Below are 20,067 nucleotides of genomic sequence, written 5' to 3'. Positions count from 1 at the left end.
TAGGGTCAAACTAAAGCGTTTGACCCGGTGACAAAAATTAAAAAATTAGTCTAATAGGTGTAAAACAACTTGCTGGGAACGAATATGAAGAAAAAAATGCGCGCTCGCGAACTGGGGGTGGATGGGTGGGGAGAGGGCTCGGAACATTCACATCGTGAATGTTCCGAGACGCCTCACCGGAGCCAAGAAACAAAAGAAAAATAGTGTAATAGATGTAAAACGACTTGCTCTGAACGAATATGAAAAAAAAAAAAAAAAAAAAAGCGCTCCCGCGAAAGGCGAGATGGGGAGAGGACTCGAGGACTTGGAATTTCTTTTTTTCATTCAGATCGATACTGAAAGCGCTGTCTACTTTTTGCAATTGCTAAACTTTCCGGAGATTTGCCCATGGCAAACATCGGTGGATAACTTATTCTGCATCTCTCTCATGTAAATGAATGAGATGCATTTGAGTCATCTTTTCGGGTAAAAATTATCTAACTTTAAACCTCTCACACATTTTCCTAAAAATTTTCTTGAACAAGTGACTAACAACAACAACAGATTCAGCGTGAAAATACATCAGCATAACAAATTTGGAAACTTTCACTTAATTTTAAAATTTCAAAAAGCGAAGCCTATCAGAAAATATCCCCTTTGAGAGGTAAGCACCTCTATTACTGAGATTTTGTTTGTAGCGTACTTATTACAGTTTACACCGTCTACTACTGAACCTACACTGCTCATCTTTGCTAATATAATTATCAGAGATAGGACCCTATTAAGTAATTAATGTCTTGAATGTATATTCTCATACACGCAACTATTTTTATAAACAAATACATCTCGATACAGTTCTTGGGTGAGTTTTTAAGTTACAATTTTTCTTAATAATACCTCTTTATTTTGCCAGACCACGTGTTTTTTTTTATATTCTGGTAAATAATTTCAGTTATGACTTAATTTTCTTTTTGCTGAATTGTTTTGTCTAAACTACTAAATAAAGCGTAGCTTTTTTAAAAATATTTTTTATAATTCGGGTGTAATGTAATCATGTTAATTGTGTTGTCATTGTATGTGAAAGTAAAGAATACGTACACCCGGTGGTTAGAGTTTTTGTCACGCCGAAAACGGGTGGTGTACGTATTCTTTATAGAAAGACTTATGTCAAGTGCTCAAGAAGCTGCTCTGTTAACTGCTGGGTAATTTTTTTTCAGCTCAATCGCTTATGTTTATGTGCATGTATATATATTTGTGTAGGTATGTGTATAAACAGAAATACACACACACATATGTATATATATTCACACACAGTACTTACACAAATATACATTACATACATTTTCTTACGGAAATTGCCAAACAAAGACTTTCATTATTCTTCTACCTTTATCGAAAGAATGCCTAAATGTGTTTATGGAGAAAAATATTGAAAAACATCAATACAAGTCAGAGTGGCAAAGAAACGAAAACGGCATCAGGTGGTAGTGTGATGTGCTAAAAACAACAGCTAAATCGCTCATAAATCACACACAATTTCTTTTTTTGCACAATCGTATAAATTCCCGTGTGTAGAACATAAATTCGCAAAAATTCTCTGAAAATTCCGAAAAATAAAAGGCGGACCGTCACCACACAGGCATCCGTTTTTTTTTGTTTTTTTTCCTTTCTACAGAAACCCGTTTCCGGCTACGGAGATTCCGAATCTGTAAAAAAAAAAATTGGCATGTCAGAATCCCCCCACCCCCGAAAAAAATTTTAGTCACAAATTTCCTTATAATCGGTTCGTTGGCGCAAATTTCAGTTCTGATATTTGTTTAATACACATTTTTAACACCTGTTTGTTTTTTTGTTTTGGTGGCTGGGTCTTAAAGTGGACATCAACAAGATAAATAAATCCCTTTCAAACAGTGGGCTGCAAGATAAAAGTCTGTAGGCTGCATGCGGCCCGCAGGCCTCAGGTTGGCCAGCCATGGTGTAAACCAACTAAAAAAACCATACAAATGAATGTAGTTAAAGAGAAAACAATAACCTAACAGTTTATCTACTCATTGAGTCAGTTTTTTCATTAAAATTTTTTTTTTTTTTAATATAGATAATCTGCAATTTTATCTGCCAAAATGAATAAATATTTACATAAAGTTTTAAAAGACAACAGACAACTTCTTGAAACCAATTTAGTTCCTGAGCCTGTGATTGAATGCATGTTGGAAACTTCTGCCCTTACACCTGATGATCAAGAAGAGTTAGAGGTAGAAGTTTTGTTTTCATAATGTTTTTGTTATTTTTTTAAACATTTTTGTGCCACAATAATTGTCCAGGGTGGACTCGCTTGTTAATTATATTTATTTATATGCTTATAAGCACACAAATGTACAAAGTTAATGAATGCACTATTTAGTTAAATTAGTTTTCCATTTCATGGTCAACTGGCCTCCTGCTGCTGCAACACAGGTTTGTAACTGTACCGAAACATTTTGACATGCTACCGAGATTGTTTCATATTCTTGGATAATAACTTGTTTAAGATGTTCAAGACTGTTAATCTTCTGACGATAGATACGATCTTTTAGATAACCTTACAAAACAAAAGTCTGGTGGTCAGGTGAGCAAACCAGCCACTCCACAGACCCTTGCCTCCCATTCCAAAGATTCAGGGAAAATTTCATTCATCCAGTCACAAACAGCCAGTGAGTAATGTGGGAAAGCACCATCCTGCTGCCACCATAATTCTTCAAAGTCTTTTTGGGTCTTTTTAATTTAGGGAGAACTTGGTTTTGTAAAAGTTCCCATTTACGTCATCTTCAATAAAGAATGGTCCCACAAGTCTGTTGTAACTCACACCTGCCCACAACATTATGCCAGGGCTCTTGTGGTCATACTCAATCATGATTTGAAGATTTTCTTGTCTCCAGTATACACAGTTATGCTGAACAACACTCCCTGAAATATAGAATTTTGACTCATCACCCCAGACATGTTCTTCCAATGTTGGGTCATTGTTCAACTTGTCCAGCCATTCATCTGCAAACTGCAAGCGATGATCTGGATCATCTTCCATGAATCAAATGAGGGATATAGAGATACAGTTTTATATCATGGAGAAATTAACTCTATAATAGCAATTTTAAACATACTGGCTGACCAAAGCTTTGTGAGTGGATTTGATATGCAGAAACTGAAAGAAGCCCATCATATTCATATGTATATGTGTGTGTTTTTCCCATCACTGCTTGACAACCAGTGTTGGTTTGTTTATATCTCTGTAACTTAACAGTTCAGTGTCCTGAGGTCAATTCATTTGACTTAAAAAATTCAAGGCAGTGCCCTACGATAGCCTCGGACTGGTGACTGAAACAAGTACCAGGTAAAAGATATCTATCAATGAGGAAATCTGAGACAGTATGTGAAAGCTGTGGGCCCTTAAACCAGAAAAACAATATTCTCATCGTTTCAGTCTGTGAAGCAAAATATGCAGCAGTCCATGAAAAGCCTTTCGAAATAAATATAAACTGACTAAACCTCCCATCCCTCCTGCTTAAGTAACTGTGTTTTTTCTCTATTTAGCAAGAGGATGAAAGAAAGACCAAAGTGAAGAAATTATTGAAAATGGTTGAAAGGAAAGGCATCAAATGTTTTGAATCATTTCTGGATGCTTTGGTTCGCACTGACAATACCAACTTAGCAAATACACTGAAGGAAAGTAGGAAAGTTCCCACAACAGGTAGGTTTTCAGGTTGTTGCTTATATATTATTTAGATCCTGGTCAACTTTGAATAGGCACACCTAAGAGTTAGTTGAGTGACTATGTAAAGATGTTCCCTCTTGTCTTGTACATGTAGTGTGTGTGCATGTATACACACACACGCACACAAATATTTAAGACAGTGAGCAAGTCATGAAAGCATCACACAAAATGTTTTCCTATATTTATTTCAGCAACTTGCATTCTAAGTCTAAATCATACCAAGGTCAACTTTTCAACTTTCCAGGGTCAATAAAGTGCCTAGAATAGTGAACTAGCAGAAATGTTGAGTCTTGACATAGTACGTCTTGCAGTATTTGTAAATAGCCATGGCCACTGCCCTTTTTTGTAAGAGACAAAAAGCGTGCATATATAATTATCATTTTACATCCGTCCATGCTTGCTTGGATTGGACAGTTTGGTAGTAGTTCATTTGCTCCAATGTTTCAGTTTTGGCATGGTTTTGTAGTACTCTATGTAGCTAAATAGTTGAATGATGTCTCTTGCAAGAAGGTCTATAGAGTAACCTCCCTTTACTAAGTTTCTCGAAGCATCTGTGTCACGAGACGTGGTTCTTAATTATTCAAGAAGCTTAGCGTTTCTCTTGGAACTTTCTAGAATGTCTAGCTTTCCATTAATAAAAGCAGCTTGCTAACTCTGCTCGAGTTTTCTTGCATAGATTACTTCATTCAACTTTGATTCTATATTTTGATTATGTATCATCGACCAGTAAATAAAATATATTTTTATATAGTGAATATATAGTTCTTGAATTTATTCTTCTTCTCTATATGAACTCCTGTAATAATATACACACAGCCATATCAACACCTGGTACTGAATATATATTCCCACTATAGTTTCTATAACTAGATGCCATCCGCATTACAGGGTTTGCTAGGTGCTTTTTCTTGGTACCAGCACTAGTGAAGTTGTCTTGTAATTTGCAAACCTAAAGAGACTTGTGACTGAGAGGAGAATAGGAGAGAGTTGACTTCAGAGTTGAAGTGATGAGAGAGGACAAGTATTACGAGAGGGATAGATTTATTGTTGTGCTTTATGTAGAAAAGGAGTGAGTAGAATTTTAATATGGCGTACTTAGTAAAAACTTGGCCACACAAAAGGTGCAGTGGAATCAGGCAGTTTAACATAGAAAGCAGATGTATGTAGCAGATGCACAGGAGTAATAAACTCTAAGATTGCATGGGAAATAGATGCTTTCAAATGCCTAAGCAGTTCCTTAGAAGTAGTAGATAGCTTCTGTTATCTAGGTGACCAATTAACAATGGAGGACTGTGTTCTTAAATTACAGTAGCCAGAATAAGAGCAATATACCTTTGTTGGCAGTAAAAGGTTTCTCTCTCAGTAAAAAGTGTATTGTACTATGGTTGGGTACAAATAGCAGTGCTACATGCTAGTGAGATATGGCCCCTAAATGTAGAGGACCTGCAAAGACTAGAAAAGAACAAAATAAGCATTCCCCACTGGATGTGCAATGTCAGCATGTGATGTTTGATGGAGAACAAATGTATTGAGAGGAAAATTGAGCATAAGGAATCAGATATAGTGTACAAGAGAGAAAACTATGTTGGTTTGAGTATGTGATGCATATGGATGAGAGATTGGCCTTTGTGAATGATCTGCTTTCCTTACCTTCTTTTTTTTGTTGACCTATCTTATTTTTACTGCAGTCTTTTGTGGCAAATCATCATCACCATTTAATGTCCATTTTCTATGCTAGCATGGATTAGACTATTCAACAGGAACTGTCAAACAGAGGATTGTGCCAAACTCTAATTTCTGCTTTGGTATGGTTTCTATCACTGGATACCCTTCCTAACACCAACCACATTACTGTGTACCGAGTACTTTTTATGTGGTACCAACACCAGTGAAATTACCAAGTAACCTACAAGACTGGGCCTCTCTGTCGAGGGAGGAGGTGTTGGTGCTAGGTGATGTGTGGTTAAAATATGATAGAGGGACAGAAACAGGTGTCTTGCTATAAAAGAGATACATGGCTACCACAGTTGGAAAAGAAAGGGAGAGAGAAAACTTGGTGGTGAAGATGAGTCAGGGCATACCCTCAAGTTACAGGGAAGTGAATGTAAGTGGTACTGAAGATAGACTCAATGATTAAAAAAGAAAACTTAAAGCTATATTTTTGTTCTGAAATTGATTTTTGTGTTTTGTTTCTCATTTCAGATTTTGATGATGAAAATAGAAAGTCAGTAAGTTGCTTTATTTAAATATTATTGCTAGGAATATTTGTGAATATGTATTTTCATTAACATTTATTTTAACTTCCCAGTCCTTTTGCCATAGTTTTTCTCTGTTCCAACAGATGTCATACCAATGAATATTAATGTCATTCATCATCTTTGTAGTAGTGGTAGTATATGTGTAAACAGATCCTTTTAGATGAATCCACATGTTTAAGAGCTTATTTAAGCAAAACCTCCTGAACAGTTGCCTTCAAATAAACCTGCAGCAAGCCTGATGAGGGCTGAAATTTTTCTTTTCTCAGTCTCTGTTCTGAGATTAATCACTTTATGAATTTCTCTTTCTCTTGTGGATTAAATATAACTTGCTACCCAATCATTTTACATTCTTGCTTCAATCCCCCAGCTTCATTGACTGAAAATCCCAAATGATTCAGCTTATTTCACTATATTATTGCTTTATTATTATTATTATTATTATTATTATTATTATTATTATTGCTCAGAATATTTGTGAATATGTATTTTTGCTCCATCCCAACAGATTCCATGCTAATGAATATTATTATTATTCATCATCATAGTTGTTGGCACTCCGTCACTTACGACGTCGAGGGTTCCAGTTGATCCAATCAATGGAACAGCCTGCTCGTGAAATTAACATGCAAGTGGCTGAGCACTCCACAGACACGTGTACCCTTAACGTAGTTCTCGGGGATATTCAGCATGACACAGTGCGACAAGGCTGGCCCTTTGAATTATAGGCACAACAGAAACAGGAAGTAAGAGTGAGAGAAAGTTGTGGTGAAAGAGTACAGCAGGGTTCACCCCCCACTCCACCCCCTGCCAGAACCTCGTGGAGCTTTAGGTGTTTTCGCTCAATAAACACTCACAACGCCTGGTCTGGAAATCGAAACCGCGATCCTATGACCGTGAGTCCGCTGCCCTAACCACTGAGCCATTGCGCTTCCACCATCATCATAGTAGTAGTGATAGAAATGAAGTTTATTCAAATTCTTGTTTGTGTAAACTGATTCTTAAATTTCCTGCTAAATGAATCCACATGTTCAAGAGCATATTTAAGCAAAGACTCCTGTACAGCTACTAAAACCATTAATTCCTAATGGCTGTTATCTGCCTGTCTGTGTCTCTCTCTTTATATATACTAGCTGGACCTGATCAAACTTCACAGAAAACATAAAACATGTAAGCATTTCTAAATTGTGTGCTGGTGCAATGAGAAATGTTTCTATATTGTGACAGTTACAGAATATAGAAAGACGTATAAAACCGATAGCTATATAATCCAACCAAAATATCTCAATTACACAAACATACACAGAATTATTATTTAGCCTTAAAATACATCATACATATTCAAGGAAACCTTTTTGGTTTAGTAGTATGGAACGTTCTTCTGGTATTCTGGTAGTCAAGAATCAGGAGATACGCCTTCTTTCTGTGATTCAGAACCTCAAGTTATAGACAAGTCTGCTCCTGAAGAAGAATCTCTTAGCCCATTGTTACCACTTAGCGACAATAACTCAACTCCAGAATACAGTCGTCAACATCCAAGAAGATTGAGACAAAAAAAACCTCCGGACTATTATGTGTCACAACATTGATTTATTTATATTCAATTTTGTTGTGATACTGTAATTTATGTTTTTTATTCCATACTTGTTGGGGAGGTGTTATATTGCTCTAATTTGATTCTATGTTCTGACTAAGTATCGAACTATGTTTAGCAACTCTGCTTTATTTCGTGCTTTCACCAAGTGTCCTTTTAAAGTGACTTTTGACTGCCTTCTAATTTGCATACTGGTTTGTTTTGTAAGTGGTGTGATACTTTTCGCATGTGAATCTTTAGGTTCTACTTTTGTTTTTAATTAGCGTGTATTTTTGAGTATATATTGCGTTGTATTTGCTCACATATTGACTCCATTATTGGCTTGCATTCGAGTAATGTAATCCAAGTTAATAATTCTGTATTAAAACATAACAGCTGAATACCTTTTATCTCTCTTTTTTTTGTACCCCTCCCTTCAATCTTTTTACCTCTTCCTTTGAAGTGTGACACCACAGGTACGTATAAAAACAAACAAAACTAAGCGTATTAACATTATTGATATATGTATGTATGTATTAATATATATATATATATATATATATATATATATACAAACATACACACACTTTCTGTGATTTTATGTTACAGATACCACATTTAGAAAGTATTGACTCACTCAGCCAGACATTTATCTTACACAATGAAGACCACACACTTGGCAATTCATTACGTTATGTTATCATGAAAGAGTAAGTAACAACCAAATGATTTGTTCCTTTATGGTTTATTATAGTTAATGCTTATTCTTTATTCTTCTATCCTTTTATGGAACAGTGGCCATGATGAAGCACTGCCATCAAATGTTTTCATATTTAATTTAATGGCTTAGTACATCTTGGTACAAATGGGCCTAAAACTGACAGAAAGAAAAATTCTGGGTTCAGTCCCATTGTGTGGTGCTTTGGGCAGGTGTCTTCCATTATATCCCTGGGCTGACCAAAGCCTCATGAATGGAATTGGTAGATGGAAATTAAAAGAAGCCTGTCATATATGTGTGTGTTTTCCTGCACCACCACTTGACAACTAGTGTTGGCTTGTTTTTGTCCCTGTAACATAGCAGTTTGGCATGAGATTGACAGATTAAGTACTAGACTTTAAAAAATAGTACTGGGGTCAGTTCATTCAACTAAACCCTTCAAGGTAGTGCCCCAGCATGGTCACAGTTCAATGACTGAAACAAGTAAAGGATAAAAGATTCCAATTTATTGTAGCATATACACACTGACGTGGAGGCACAATGGCCCAGTGGTTAGGGCAGCGGACTCGCAGTCATAGGATCGCGGTTTCGATTCCCAGACCGGGCGTTGTGAGTGTTTATTGAGTGAAAACACCTAAAGCTCCACGAGGCTTCGGCAGGGGGTGGTGGCGAACCCTGCTGTACTCTTTAACCACAACTTTCTCTCACTCTTACTTCCTGTTTTTGTTGTGCCTGTAATTCAATGGGTCAGCCTTGTCACACTGTGTCACGCTGAATATCCCCGAGAACTATGTTAAGAGTACACGTGTCTGTGGAGTGCTCAGCCACTTGCACGTTAATTTCACGAGCAGGCTGTTCCGTTGGTCGGATCGACTGGAACCCTCGACGTCGTAAACGACAAAGTGCCAACAACAACAACAATACACACTGACATATAGAAATAAAAAAAGTAGCTATGATAATAGTTCACAGTATATTGGGTAAAATCTTTCAATAGAAAAAAAAGGTAACAACCATCCACAGGGCACAAATTGTGCATTTACTGTATGCCAGATGACCATAATCCGATTACAACAGTGTAATATACTCACACACACATACATCATCAGTATCATTAGATTCATTTGATGTCTGCTTTCTATGTGTTGGCTGATGTAAACTCTGAGTAATAGTATGCTGTTAGCTGGAACTGTAACAGATATAAATATTTACTCTTAGATATTGAGATCTTTTACTTTTTCATAGACTAATTCTGTATGCATTTGTAAACACACCACCACTTATAAATATACAAAACATTTACACACGCGGTATTGGGCAACCCAAGGTTATGGTAGACAACACCTGTCCAAGTGCCATGGGTTTGAATCTGAAATCATGTAGCAGTGAAACTTCTTAACCATGCAGCCATACCTGAGCTGTGCTGTTTTTTTATTTTAAATATTTCTATTTTCTGTTATCAAATGTGAGATATCTTAGGGCTTTTTTAATTGTAAGTTCATAGAATTGTATATTAAGAGAGTAATTATTATTTAAGCTTAATGTTCTTTCACTATGCCAAGTTCCATACGGCACCTTTCCATAAAGCTATATGTTCAAAACTTAAACCATTGCAGTGAATGTGTGGGAACAGTCACATGATTCTACCAGCCTGCTATAGTTTACCCAACAATCAGTGCTACCCCTAAAAGTTTGGTGGTTAACCAGATAAAGAACATAGCTAATATGATGAAATCAACTGAAAAATTCTGTAGCTTGTGAAGATGTTATTAGAAAGTAATAGCTGGCCATCTTAGACTATAAAGTTGACTGTCAGTATGGGAAGGTAAAAAGATTGTGTTAGAGCTACTGTACAATGGAGCCAAAAGTGGGAAAAACTGTGTGATGTGGAAACTAACTGATTTTCATTAGTTCCTTTATAAAAAAAAAAAAAGGATCATGCAATCCACATTGCCCTTGTTTAAGACACAACTTGGACCTCAGGTGCCTTAAGTGGAGTCTACTCTGTTAGAAGGATTGGGATGTTGTGTCTCAGGAGAGATAATATAGTGCCTATGAAAGCAGTTGTAAGACATGAGTAGAGGTAGTGTAACTGATGATACTTTTATGTTTCAGTCCTAGAGTGGAATTTTGTGGATATGGTGTACCGCATCCCTTTGACAAACAGATAAATTTCCGGATACAAAGCAAAGGTATGTTATACTTTTTACTCCTTTTATTTTCCAATGTTACTCGACTTCACCTTTTCTATTTTCTTCTTCAATTTGATAAAACGTTTTTCTTACTCAGAGGAAGAAAGATAACTATCATGACTCTCGTAGAATTCTGAGACAACTGGGTGTTTAGCAGAAGGGAGGATAAAGCATAACAAATAACAAAAAGCTGCTGCTACTGAAAAGGGTAACCATACATCTCTCCTGAGACACAACATCCCAATCCTTCTAACAGAGTAGACCCCACTTAAGACACCTGAGGCTCAAGTTGTGTCTTCAATAAGGGTAATGGATTGCATAATGGAACTGGTGAAAATCAGTCAGTTTTCTGACAGTTTCTTTCATATATGTGTATTTTTACCCCTACCCTACCCTCACAACATTCGATGTGATTCCTACAACCCTTCAAAACCTTTGCTTTACATTAGCTTTTCAAACATTACAGATCTGTATAAAAAATAGTTTATTTCTCTGAAAGTAACTGGTTACTTTTGTCCCTTGTACACTGTAATTTCTTATATGGAACAAGTTTCCACTTCTTTCCCCTCATGTAAAATATTACTACTATATGTTATACAGACATTCAAGTAAGGGCTCTAGAGTATCTGATGTGAGTACCTAGCCAGGCACTCCTGTCACTAATGATTTCCACAACTCCACTTTCACCACTCATTTTACTGAACACTTGGATTAGTTATTAATTATTGAAATAGAGAGATTTTATGTCATTTCCTATAGTTGATCTATTCTGAATTTAATTTAGTGTCATCATTGTTCATCATCATCGTTTAACGTCCGCTTTCAATGCTAGCATGGGTTGGAAGATTTGACTGAGGACTGGTGGACCAGGAAGCGACACCAGGCTCCAATCTGATTTGGCAGAGTTTCTACAGCTGGATGCCCTTCCTAACGCCAACCACTCCGAAAGTGTAGTGGGTGCTTTTATGTGCCACCGGCACGAGGGCCAGTCAGGCGGCGGCCACGCTCGAAATGGTGTATTTTATGTGCCACCTGCACAGGAGCCAGTCCATTGGCACTGGCAGGCAACTCTGAATCATCATCTTTGAACAAATAAATATATGTATTATATACTCTTTAACTCACTGTACATTCAACACACACACATAAGTTAAATTACTTAAATTTTGTGGGTATAAAACATGTTCATATCATCACAAATGTTTCAAGGTAGACTGAAGAGGAGTTTAAATAAATTTTAAGTGACTCTAGGTGAAAGTCTTCAGACTGCTGTTGGTCACTTCAAATTGCATAATTCTCTTTGCCATCACAGTGACATCATTTGTTTTATTGGTAAATTCAAGTGTTGGAGCAAACAGGATGCTGGCATTCTGCAGAGTGTGATGTTTTTGTGACATAGGCTATTTACATTAGATACAACATATGGAAGGACAGATAAAATGTTGTCATTTTGTAGTGGGGTATTTTAATTAAAACAGTTTCGACACAGGTTAATAACCAGTTTCATAATGTTAGGTTAGATACAAGTTTATGTGAGTAAACTCTTGAGTTATTGAAATAATCCCCACTTCCGTTGCTTGGTGCCATTTGGGACTGACTGTGAATAAGAAAAAATAATCTCAAGAATCAAGAAATTTCTGAAGTACAAACGCCATGCTGGAAATGACTATCAGGGTATCTGCGGTCATTTCTTTCTGTGCACTCGTCTTCATCAGCACAGAAGTTCTACATTGATTCCAATTGACAAAGGGCTTAGACATGTACAAAAAAAAGAAAAACAATGGCTGTGTGGTAAGAAGCTTACTTCCCAACCACACAGTTCTGGGTTCCATCCTATTGTGTGTCACCTAAGGCTAGTGTCTTCTACTATAGCCTTGAGCCAAGCAAAGTCTTGTGTGGATTTGGTAGATGGAAACTGAAAGAGGACTGTCATATATATGTGTGTTTGTCTCCCCATCACTGCATGACAATCGGTGTTGGTGTGTTCATGTCCCCATAACTTAGCAGTTCAACAAAAGCAGCCAATAGAATAAGTACTAAACTTAAAAATAAGTCCTGGGGTCAATTTGTTTGATTAAGATCCTTCAAGGCAGTGCTCCAGCATGGCCACAGTCAAATGACTGAAACAAAAAAAAAATAGCCAAGATAATTTACATAATTAAAGCAAAGATGAGTTAACAGAAATAACTCAGTACCCAGTGGCATGAATTTGAGCAAAAGTATGTGAATTACCATATGCAAATTATCCTACATGGGTGTGCATGAGCATAATGTATGTAAATAATCAACTACTTTTGGAGAAAAAAATTCTTTTTGTTTAGAAATATAGGTTATATACAGTGTGTGTATAAACAAATATATATATTATATACATGTGTGCGTAGCAAAATATAGTCTTATTTTAATTTTCTTTTTTGTCTTTGTCTTTAGTTATTCCTGCTGTGGAAGTTTTAGTTGATGGACTTAACAATTTAAATTCTTTATGCCAAATTGTTCTGGATAAATTTGAGGTAAGTAAACCAGTTTAATTAAGAAAAATGAACAACTATTAGAATTGTTTAGCTTCATGTCTTTCTGAGACATAGTGTCCCAGCATGACCTCAGCCAGATGGCTTAACCAGTGGAAGAAAGGTCCACCATGTGTGTGTGTGTGTGTGTGTGTGTGTGTGTGTGTGTGTGTATTATATATATATATATATACACACACACACACACACACACACATACAGTAATATTTAGAGTGTTTGTGTGTGTCTCATGAGTTTAGTTGTAAAAAGAAGAAAATCAAATAATTTAATTTTGATGCCTGATCTGAATTATATTCCTAATTGTTACTTTTGTTTTTCTTTTTTTCTTCAGGAAAGTGTGAATACATACAAGAAAAGTCAACAGGAATAAAAAAAAAAAACAGATTGTGTGTGAGCGTGTGTCTCTAATTAGATGACATATGCTGTTAATAAAGACATTTGTGTTTTGTCAAAATAAAAACAGTCTGAAAATTCCTTACAGGATTCCATTTGTTTAATTTCTCTCTCTGCAATTATTGTTTAGACCTTGATTAGTCCTGAATCTTAATGTATGAAGATCCTTTCTTACCACTTCATCCGTCTTCCACGTTCTCTCCACAATTAGAGATTGGCACTTCTTGATGCAACTGTCTTCATTCATATGCATTACATGACTGTACCAGCACGGTCTTCTCTCTTGCACACAACATCTGATGCTATGTATACCCTGTTGTATATGCACACTGATATTACCCAACCAGTGGAGCATACTGGCTTTATTTCTTTCAAGCCTTCACAGCCCATATCCTACTGCCATGTAGCATAACTTTTTTGTATACAGGCATCATACAATCTGCCTTTCACTCTGAGAGAGAGGCCCTTTGTTACCAAGAGGTAGCAGCTCTCTCAACTTTGCCCAGCTTATTCTTTCAGAACAACCTCCACCATTGGGCCTCGCGGAGGGGATGACAAGGGACTGAGACTCCTGGCAATTTGCTGTGCTTGAGAAGACACAAAAATTGTGGTTGTCTTTGCATACAGTCGTGTCCCCTGCATCTTTCTTTAGTGGAGCATTTCTAATCTTGTGATCTTGTGGGTGCTGGTGCCACGTAAAAGCACTCGGTACTCTGTTAAGTGGTTGGCATTAGGAAGGGTATCCAGCCATAGAAACCTGGGCAGTTTTTCAGCTGGCCAACCTCTGGCAGCATGAAAAATGGATGTTAAATGATGATGGACTGAGTTGTTCTGAGGTTTTTCATGCCACAGTGCTGTTGTTTAGTCTCCATTGACTATAAGTAGTGGCAATGCACTTTCTTTGCAGGTATCTAAGAGTTTTCATGATTTCAATATTCAGTGTTTTTTTAAAGACAGTAAGATGTAACATGAGGGACATTTGACTGCTATTTCACAGGGAAACCTCTAGATAATGAAGCTATAACATAAGTCTCTGTTTGCTCCCCCAAAATGGGATATATTGTGACTTTTCATTGTTGTTTCTTAACAGTAGTAGTCTGTCGTGACTCATAAATCTTACTGATCTATAATCATAGAAAATTGGTTTGTTACAAATGAAAGCCAGATATCACCATGTCATATTTTACAACTCAACCTGTATGGACACTCTCTCTCTCACCATTGTAAATACAATGAACCAGTGACTGTCCTATTGGGACCCTCTAACCAACAACACAGAATGCAATATAAAATAAATAAGACATCTAACAGAATAACATAATTCGGGATATATTTTGTCCCTCCTTTTTTTATTTATTTATTTACAATTTCTTATTAATAAAAATTTTTCTTTCTGTCTGAGCAAATAAGTCTTTTATTGAAGGAAAGGAAAGGCAGCTTATTTATAAAAGTCTTCTGCCTGCTGCTGTTACATGAGATTGGAATGTTTCGCTCTTGATACTGAATTGTTCTGGCAAGTTCCTCAACAACAGACAAAACTAATAATATATATGTATATATGCTCACATCACCCAACAGAAGGAAAAACAAGAAAAAATCATTGATACTGTGATAACTGTTGCCAGTAGTGAATTAAAAACCACTTTTGGCTGTTAATGGAAATTAAAAAATGTGTTAAAATGTATCCTCTGCCACCACTTCAAAATATTAGATGATTTCTATGTATTTACATGTCTCTAATTTCTACTCCATGAATATAATGAACCTTATTTAACCTATATGTGTGTGTTTGTGTGTGTATACACATTTAGAAGCCTGGGAGAACCACAATTTAAAGTAAAGTGCTCAGTAACATGATAGAGTGCATGTTTCTTTTGAGTTTCAAAATCATCTGAAGTAACATGATTAGTCTTCTAATTTCGTCCCCTGAATAAACATATATACATGCATGTGAGTGTGCTCTAGAGTAAACTCTTGGTAAGCAGAACCATTTGATTTCTCCTGTATTTGTAACCCCACTTCAGAAAGGCATGGATATCACTACTTCCAAATATCCCCTAAAGGAAATATGTTAATGACATAATAATGAATATTGTTGATTATGAACAGATAAACAGAAAATGCAGACACTGGATCTTTCTGTATGTTACCTGTGTGTGTATCAGTATTCAATACTTGGTGTGCTGTTCTGTTTTTTTTTTTGCATATATTTAAACTGAGGTAATAAGTAACCTTGGTTTGAAAATGTATATGGCTATTATTCAGAGTATTATAGATACGAAAACTTGTGTGCAACCATCATGGATATTTGATCAACAAGGCACCTGGTTTAGTGTCTATGAAACCGAGTGGCCAAGTGAGTTACCAACTACCCCATTACAAATATGAACTCTACATAATGTGTATCATGCCCTTTTCTTGTTTGTACATGTGTGTGGCCGACAAAAGCCTTATAAGTGAATTTGGTAGGCAGAAGTTATCACTGTGTGCATACATGTGTATGTTATTGCTTGTACCTCTTGACAGGGATATATATATATATATATATATACACACATACACTCAAAAATAAATAAAAACAACAATTTGTTATGAAGTATCCTGGAACATACGGCCTATTATTACAGCTCAATGTTTCTCATCTGGCTTATCACATTGGCCAGTCTTTGAGGCATTCGACTAGCAAGAGGCCGGAATTCATCTGGTTCAGCTTTCAATAGCTGCTTGATGTCATGCATTTGTTCTGCACTTAGACCAAGGTCATCCAAAACATTGCATAAGTAATCTGCAAATGGAAAGAATAGCAAGTCTGAGATAGTCTAAGAGAGTTACAAGAATATTAACAAACTTGAAGAAAATTAAAAACTAACAAAATTACCTTAAATTATGGGTTTTTAAAAATTAACTTCAGTTTCAGTTTTACAGATTTAGATTAATTCTCTTGCTCTATTTACTAATTGTTAATGAAAATATCTTAGTTTTCTAAATTCTAAATATCAAATAGACAAAAAGAAACTTCAAAATCAATAAAACCTACCTCCATGACTATGCCTCCTTCTACCCCACTCCTCTTATCTTACTCATTCTTCTGCCTTTCTATGCCCCTTCATCTATTCACTGTATCATTGCCACCCATGGTGCTTGAGTAATGTGAGTCAGTTAACATCCTATACATGCTCCCCTTCTTCTTCCCCAGGTTTCTCTTAACATCCACCACTCTCTTACCATTGTTATCTCAACAATTCATCACTCAATCACTCTCAGTAGTTATCACTGCTCTTCTATGCTCTTAACTGCAAAATGCCTCCCCTCAACTATTTTTATGAGAACACATCACCTCTTTCTTACCAAACATGCAGACTGCCATTAGGGTTTCCCTCATTACTGTTCTCTGTTCAATTACTTTTTATGACACTCTTTCATTTCAACTTTCTCTTCCATTTTAACCACACTATTTCCTCCTTCGTACTATCACCTTAGTTCATCTTCTGTAATTGCCTTGAACCACAAAGGACAACAAAGAACAGTAACGTCTCTTTTGTGGAGGGCGTATGCATGATAATGTTGGTGTCCAGACAAGAAGCATGCATCATTCTGTCAAATGATTGGTGTTAGGAAGGGGAGCTAGTCAAAGAAACTATACCAAAACAAGAAAGGCAGTAACTTCAAGTGGGAATCAATATGAGACCAGTATGAAAAGCTAGTGTAAAATAATCATAATGGGTTCCATACTGTTTCTCTTTACCAAATTCTGTATTGATCAATTAAATATCAGGGAGTTGAACTCTGATATTAAGTTCATCATTTGGTTGTTAAACAAACTTCTTAACCACATTTCCAAACTTGTGTCTTCATTGATCTTAGCTTTCCACAGATAGCTTTCACTAACAACACCTGTTCACTCATTACCTATATATACACCAACAGTCATTTTTCCTACATCAGCTAATAATATCCAGCTGCTTTTCTCTCTCTCTCTCCTAATTTGTAATCTGCCATTCATCTAGGTTAACATTATACATCAAAACTATCACATATCTTTCATTAGTCTCTGCAGATAAAACCAATTATTTAGAACCTGTTTACTTACCAAGATCTGTGACAAGTTGTTTGGTGCCATGCGGACTGAGTTCATAAATCTTCAGGATTTCTTCTGAATACAAAAACATTGTTCCTCGGGCAATAGACTGCAGCCACAAATCAGCACTGTGTTCAGGAATGTCTACAAATCATTAAAAGACCATTAGTTGATGTAGTTATACCAAACCAGCCTTGCTCAAGCAGACTTATAGCTAAAAGCATTCCAGCCTTGATTTCTCAGACCTTGAGTAGCTTGGATTACATTATCCAATGTATCCTCTTTTTAAGACAATAGATTATAATTTGAGGGAACTAAGCTATTATTTCCAGCAGGTTGAGTGACTAAGTGTCTAAATCAGTTTATGGAATTTATTTTTGTTTCTAAATATGCTGAATTCAAATACTGTGATGGTGGGAATTTACCTTGGAAGTTGATGAAATATTAGTTATATGATGTGATCCAATTCAATAATCTATATGCTATAAAGTGGCCTGTTGCTTTTGTATTATTAATGGAAAGTGCTTGTTTGATTAACTCCATATTCTGGGAACTGAAACCATTGTCTTCAACTCAGTTCATTGTATATTGTATGTAGAAGAAGGAAACATGTATATTTTGTTTGGTTGTGACAGAATTGGGAACTCTTTGGTAAAACATTGTTTTAATAGTTTGCAATAGCTGAGTGCTAGTGCTCCCCATCATAGAAACAATATCAATACTGTTCTACTTTCAGAATAAACTTTAAAATGAATGAACTATTCTTCCAATAAATTGAGGTTTCAATATCTATTTGAAGAAATCTCACCTGAATTACACTACTAAAGTCTTTGGTATATTAACAACTTTTGGTAACTTACTATTCCCATCCTCTGTAAATTTGAGGCCCTTATAACACTGAAAGAGAGAAATATCCAGAACTACATTACCTTGATCCTCAGTGTATGGCAAACGTCCATGTTGCAATGCTACAGTGACAGCTTGATTGTCTTGGATTATATATGGTTCCAATAACTGTGGTAAGGTCATTAAGTACTGACCAACCTGTTGGAGATAAATTAGCGGCTTTTGTAATATAACAAAGTAATGAAATCAGTAAAAATGCTTCTATATATGTATTGATCACACTATTAATAAAGTAACTCAACCATAATTTTAAATAGTCACTGAAAATATCAACAGAAATTATCTACATGAGTACTAACCAACAAGGGCAGTTCTACAAGGTTATTCAACCTGCAATAAATAGCAACTAAATCTCAAATCTTAACCTACTATTTTGAAAAAAAATGACATCAGATAATGTAGTCTTTGTACACTATGCCTAAAAAAGAGAGGATGATTATAACCAGAATAATCTCTAACCCAATATCCTTTCTTTTCCAACTGGGGTCACCATGTATCTACTCTGTCGCTGTTAATCTCTCAAGTGGTACAAAACCACACCCAGTTCTAGTTGAGGGGTCTTTATCTGGCTAAGTATTTGGCGATCCTATTGGTGCTGGTGCTTCATAAAAAGCACTGGTGCTGGTGCCACATAAAAAGCACTCAGTACATTCTGTAAAGTGGTTGGCTTTAAGAAGGGCATCTAGCTGTAGAAACCATGCCAAAACAGACAATAGAATCTGGTGCAGCTCCTAGTCTTGCCAGCTTTCATCAAACTGTCCAACCCATACTAGCATGGAAAACAGACGTTAAGTGATGATGATGATGATGACAATGAATTGAGATGGGACAGTGACCATAACCTTTAGTGTCCATTTCCAGCCAAGTTAGGAGACAGAGTAGTGGCCATAACCTCCAGAGTTTTTTTTTACCAGCCAACTCCCAAATATTTTAAGTCCAACAAAGATAATACTTCCCTCTAAACCAACTGGAGCTTGATTTAACTGACATGAACAAACAAATAGTTTTTGAGCTAAAACATAATTTTGTCAAGTAAGGAGCACGATTCTTGGCTGGCTTAACATAACCAAACTAAAATATCTATTTTTATAGCCACATAATACACATACACATATGTATACACTATATACATAGACACACACACGACATACATTCACAATATACAATACATACACATATATGACTCATACACAAATGTATATATACACACATGCACCTGTTGGAAAGTTCTATTCAATTTTTGCTCTTAACCACTATGCCATAATTGCCCACGGGCATATGGCATAGTGGTTAAGAGCGTGGGCTACTAACCCCAAGATTCCGAGTTCGATTATAAATCTATTATAAAACAAGATGAGGACAAATATCCGTCGAATGTAAATAATGTACATAATTCCTCATCTCTTAAATATAGAACTACAAGCAAAAGACAGAAATATATAAAAGACTAGCAGAAATACCCGGCGTTGCCCGGGTTAAAGAGAATAATGAAATCTAAAAACGCCGTCTAGACTACACATCATCTTTATATATAGATATCAGAGAGAAATGTCTAAACCCAAATTTAATCACAAAAAAGAAAAGAATTTAGTTTCATTTTTTAAGCTTAAATTTGATTTGAATTTGAAGTTCAATGTAAGATGAAACTTTTCACAATTTCAGTCGATTGATTTATAATAGATTTATTGATTTGTAAT

General features: G+C 36.0%; 2 protein-coding genes across 5 annotated transcripts in view; one reads left to right on the top strand and one right to left on the bottom strand.

The window, feature by feature from the left end:
* The first annotated feature begins 224 nt into the window (after positions 1–224).
* Positions 225–13,467, top strand: LOC106880344 (probable DNA-directed RNA polymerases I and III subunit RPAC2). 3 transcript variants are annotated; one of them, XM_014930228.2, is made up of 8 exons: positions 225–643; positions 2,075–2,231; positions 3,547–3,703; positions 5,930–5,955; positions 8,165–8,265; positions 10,389–10,465; positions 12,896–12,975; positions 13,325–13,467. In XM_014930228.2, the coding sequence occupies exons 2-8, from the start codon at positions 2,100–2,102 to the stop codon at positions 13,361–13,363; spliced, it is 612 nt and encodes a 203-aa protein (XP_014785714.1). In that variant the 5' UTR covers positions 225–643; positions 2,075–2,099; the 3' UTR covers positions 13,364–13,467. The 3 variants fall into 3 exon arrangements, with proteins under 3 accessions (XP_014785714.1, XP_014785713.1, XP_014785715.1); XM_014930227.2 differs by lacking the exon at positions 225–643 and adding an exon at positions 667–841; XM_014930229.2 differs by lacking the exon at positions 225–643 and adding an exon at positions 1,082–1,181.
* A 1,232-nt stretch (positions 13,468–14,699) lies between these two features.
* The window catches only part of LOC106880341 (conserved oligomeric Golgi complex subunit 7), a 39,660-nt gene continuing 34,292 nt past the window's right edge, over positions 14,700–20,067 (bottom strand). For both annotated transcript variants that reach the window (XM_014930223.2, XM_014930222.2), the window contains exons 22-24: positions 18,394–18,508; positions 17,477–17,608; positions 14,700–16,171 (exon numbers count right to left, since the gene is read on the bottom strand). In XM_014930223.2, the coding sequence (XP_014785709.1) occupies positions 16,008–16,171; positions 17,477–17,608; positions 18,394–18,508 (411 nt within the window). In that variant the 3' untranslated portion in view covers positions 14,700–16,007. The remainder of the gene's footprint in view (positions 16,172–17,476; positions 17,609–18,393; positions 18,509–20,067) is intronic.

This window comes from Octopus bimaculoides, chromosome 3 (genome assembly GCF_001194135.2).
Source record: "Octopus bimaculoides isolate UCB-OBI-ISO-001 chromosome 3, ASM119413v2, whole genome shotgun sequence".
Taxonomy (NCBI): domain Eukaryota; kingdom Metazoa; phylum Mollusca; class Cephalopoda; order Octopoda; family Octopodidae; genus Octopus; species Octopus bimaculoides.
The sequence above is the reverse complement of the archived record's forward strand: the minus strand, read 5'-3'. Positions and strand labels throughout refer to the sequence as shown.

What these genes read in the sequence shown, in the direction of transcription:
- LOC106880344 (XM_014930228.2), top strand. Translation starts at nt 2,100, where the DNA reads ATGAATAAATATTTACATAAAGTTTTAAAAGACAACAGACAACTTCTT. An exon ending in CGTTATGTTATCATGAAAGA is followed by an intron (nt 8,266 to 10,388) that starts GTAAGTAACAAC and finishes TTTATGTTTCAG; the next exon opens with TCCTAGAGTGGAATTTTGTG. An exon ending in TTTCCGGATACAAAGCAAAG is followed by an intron (nt 10,466 to 12,895) that starts GTATGTTATACT and finishes CTTTGTCTTTAG; the next exon opens with TTATTCCTGCTGTGGAAGTT.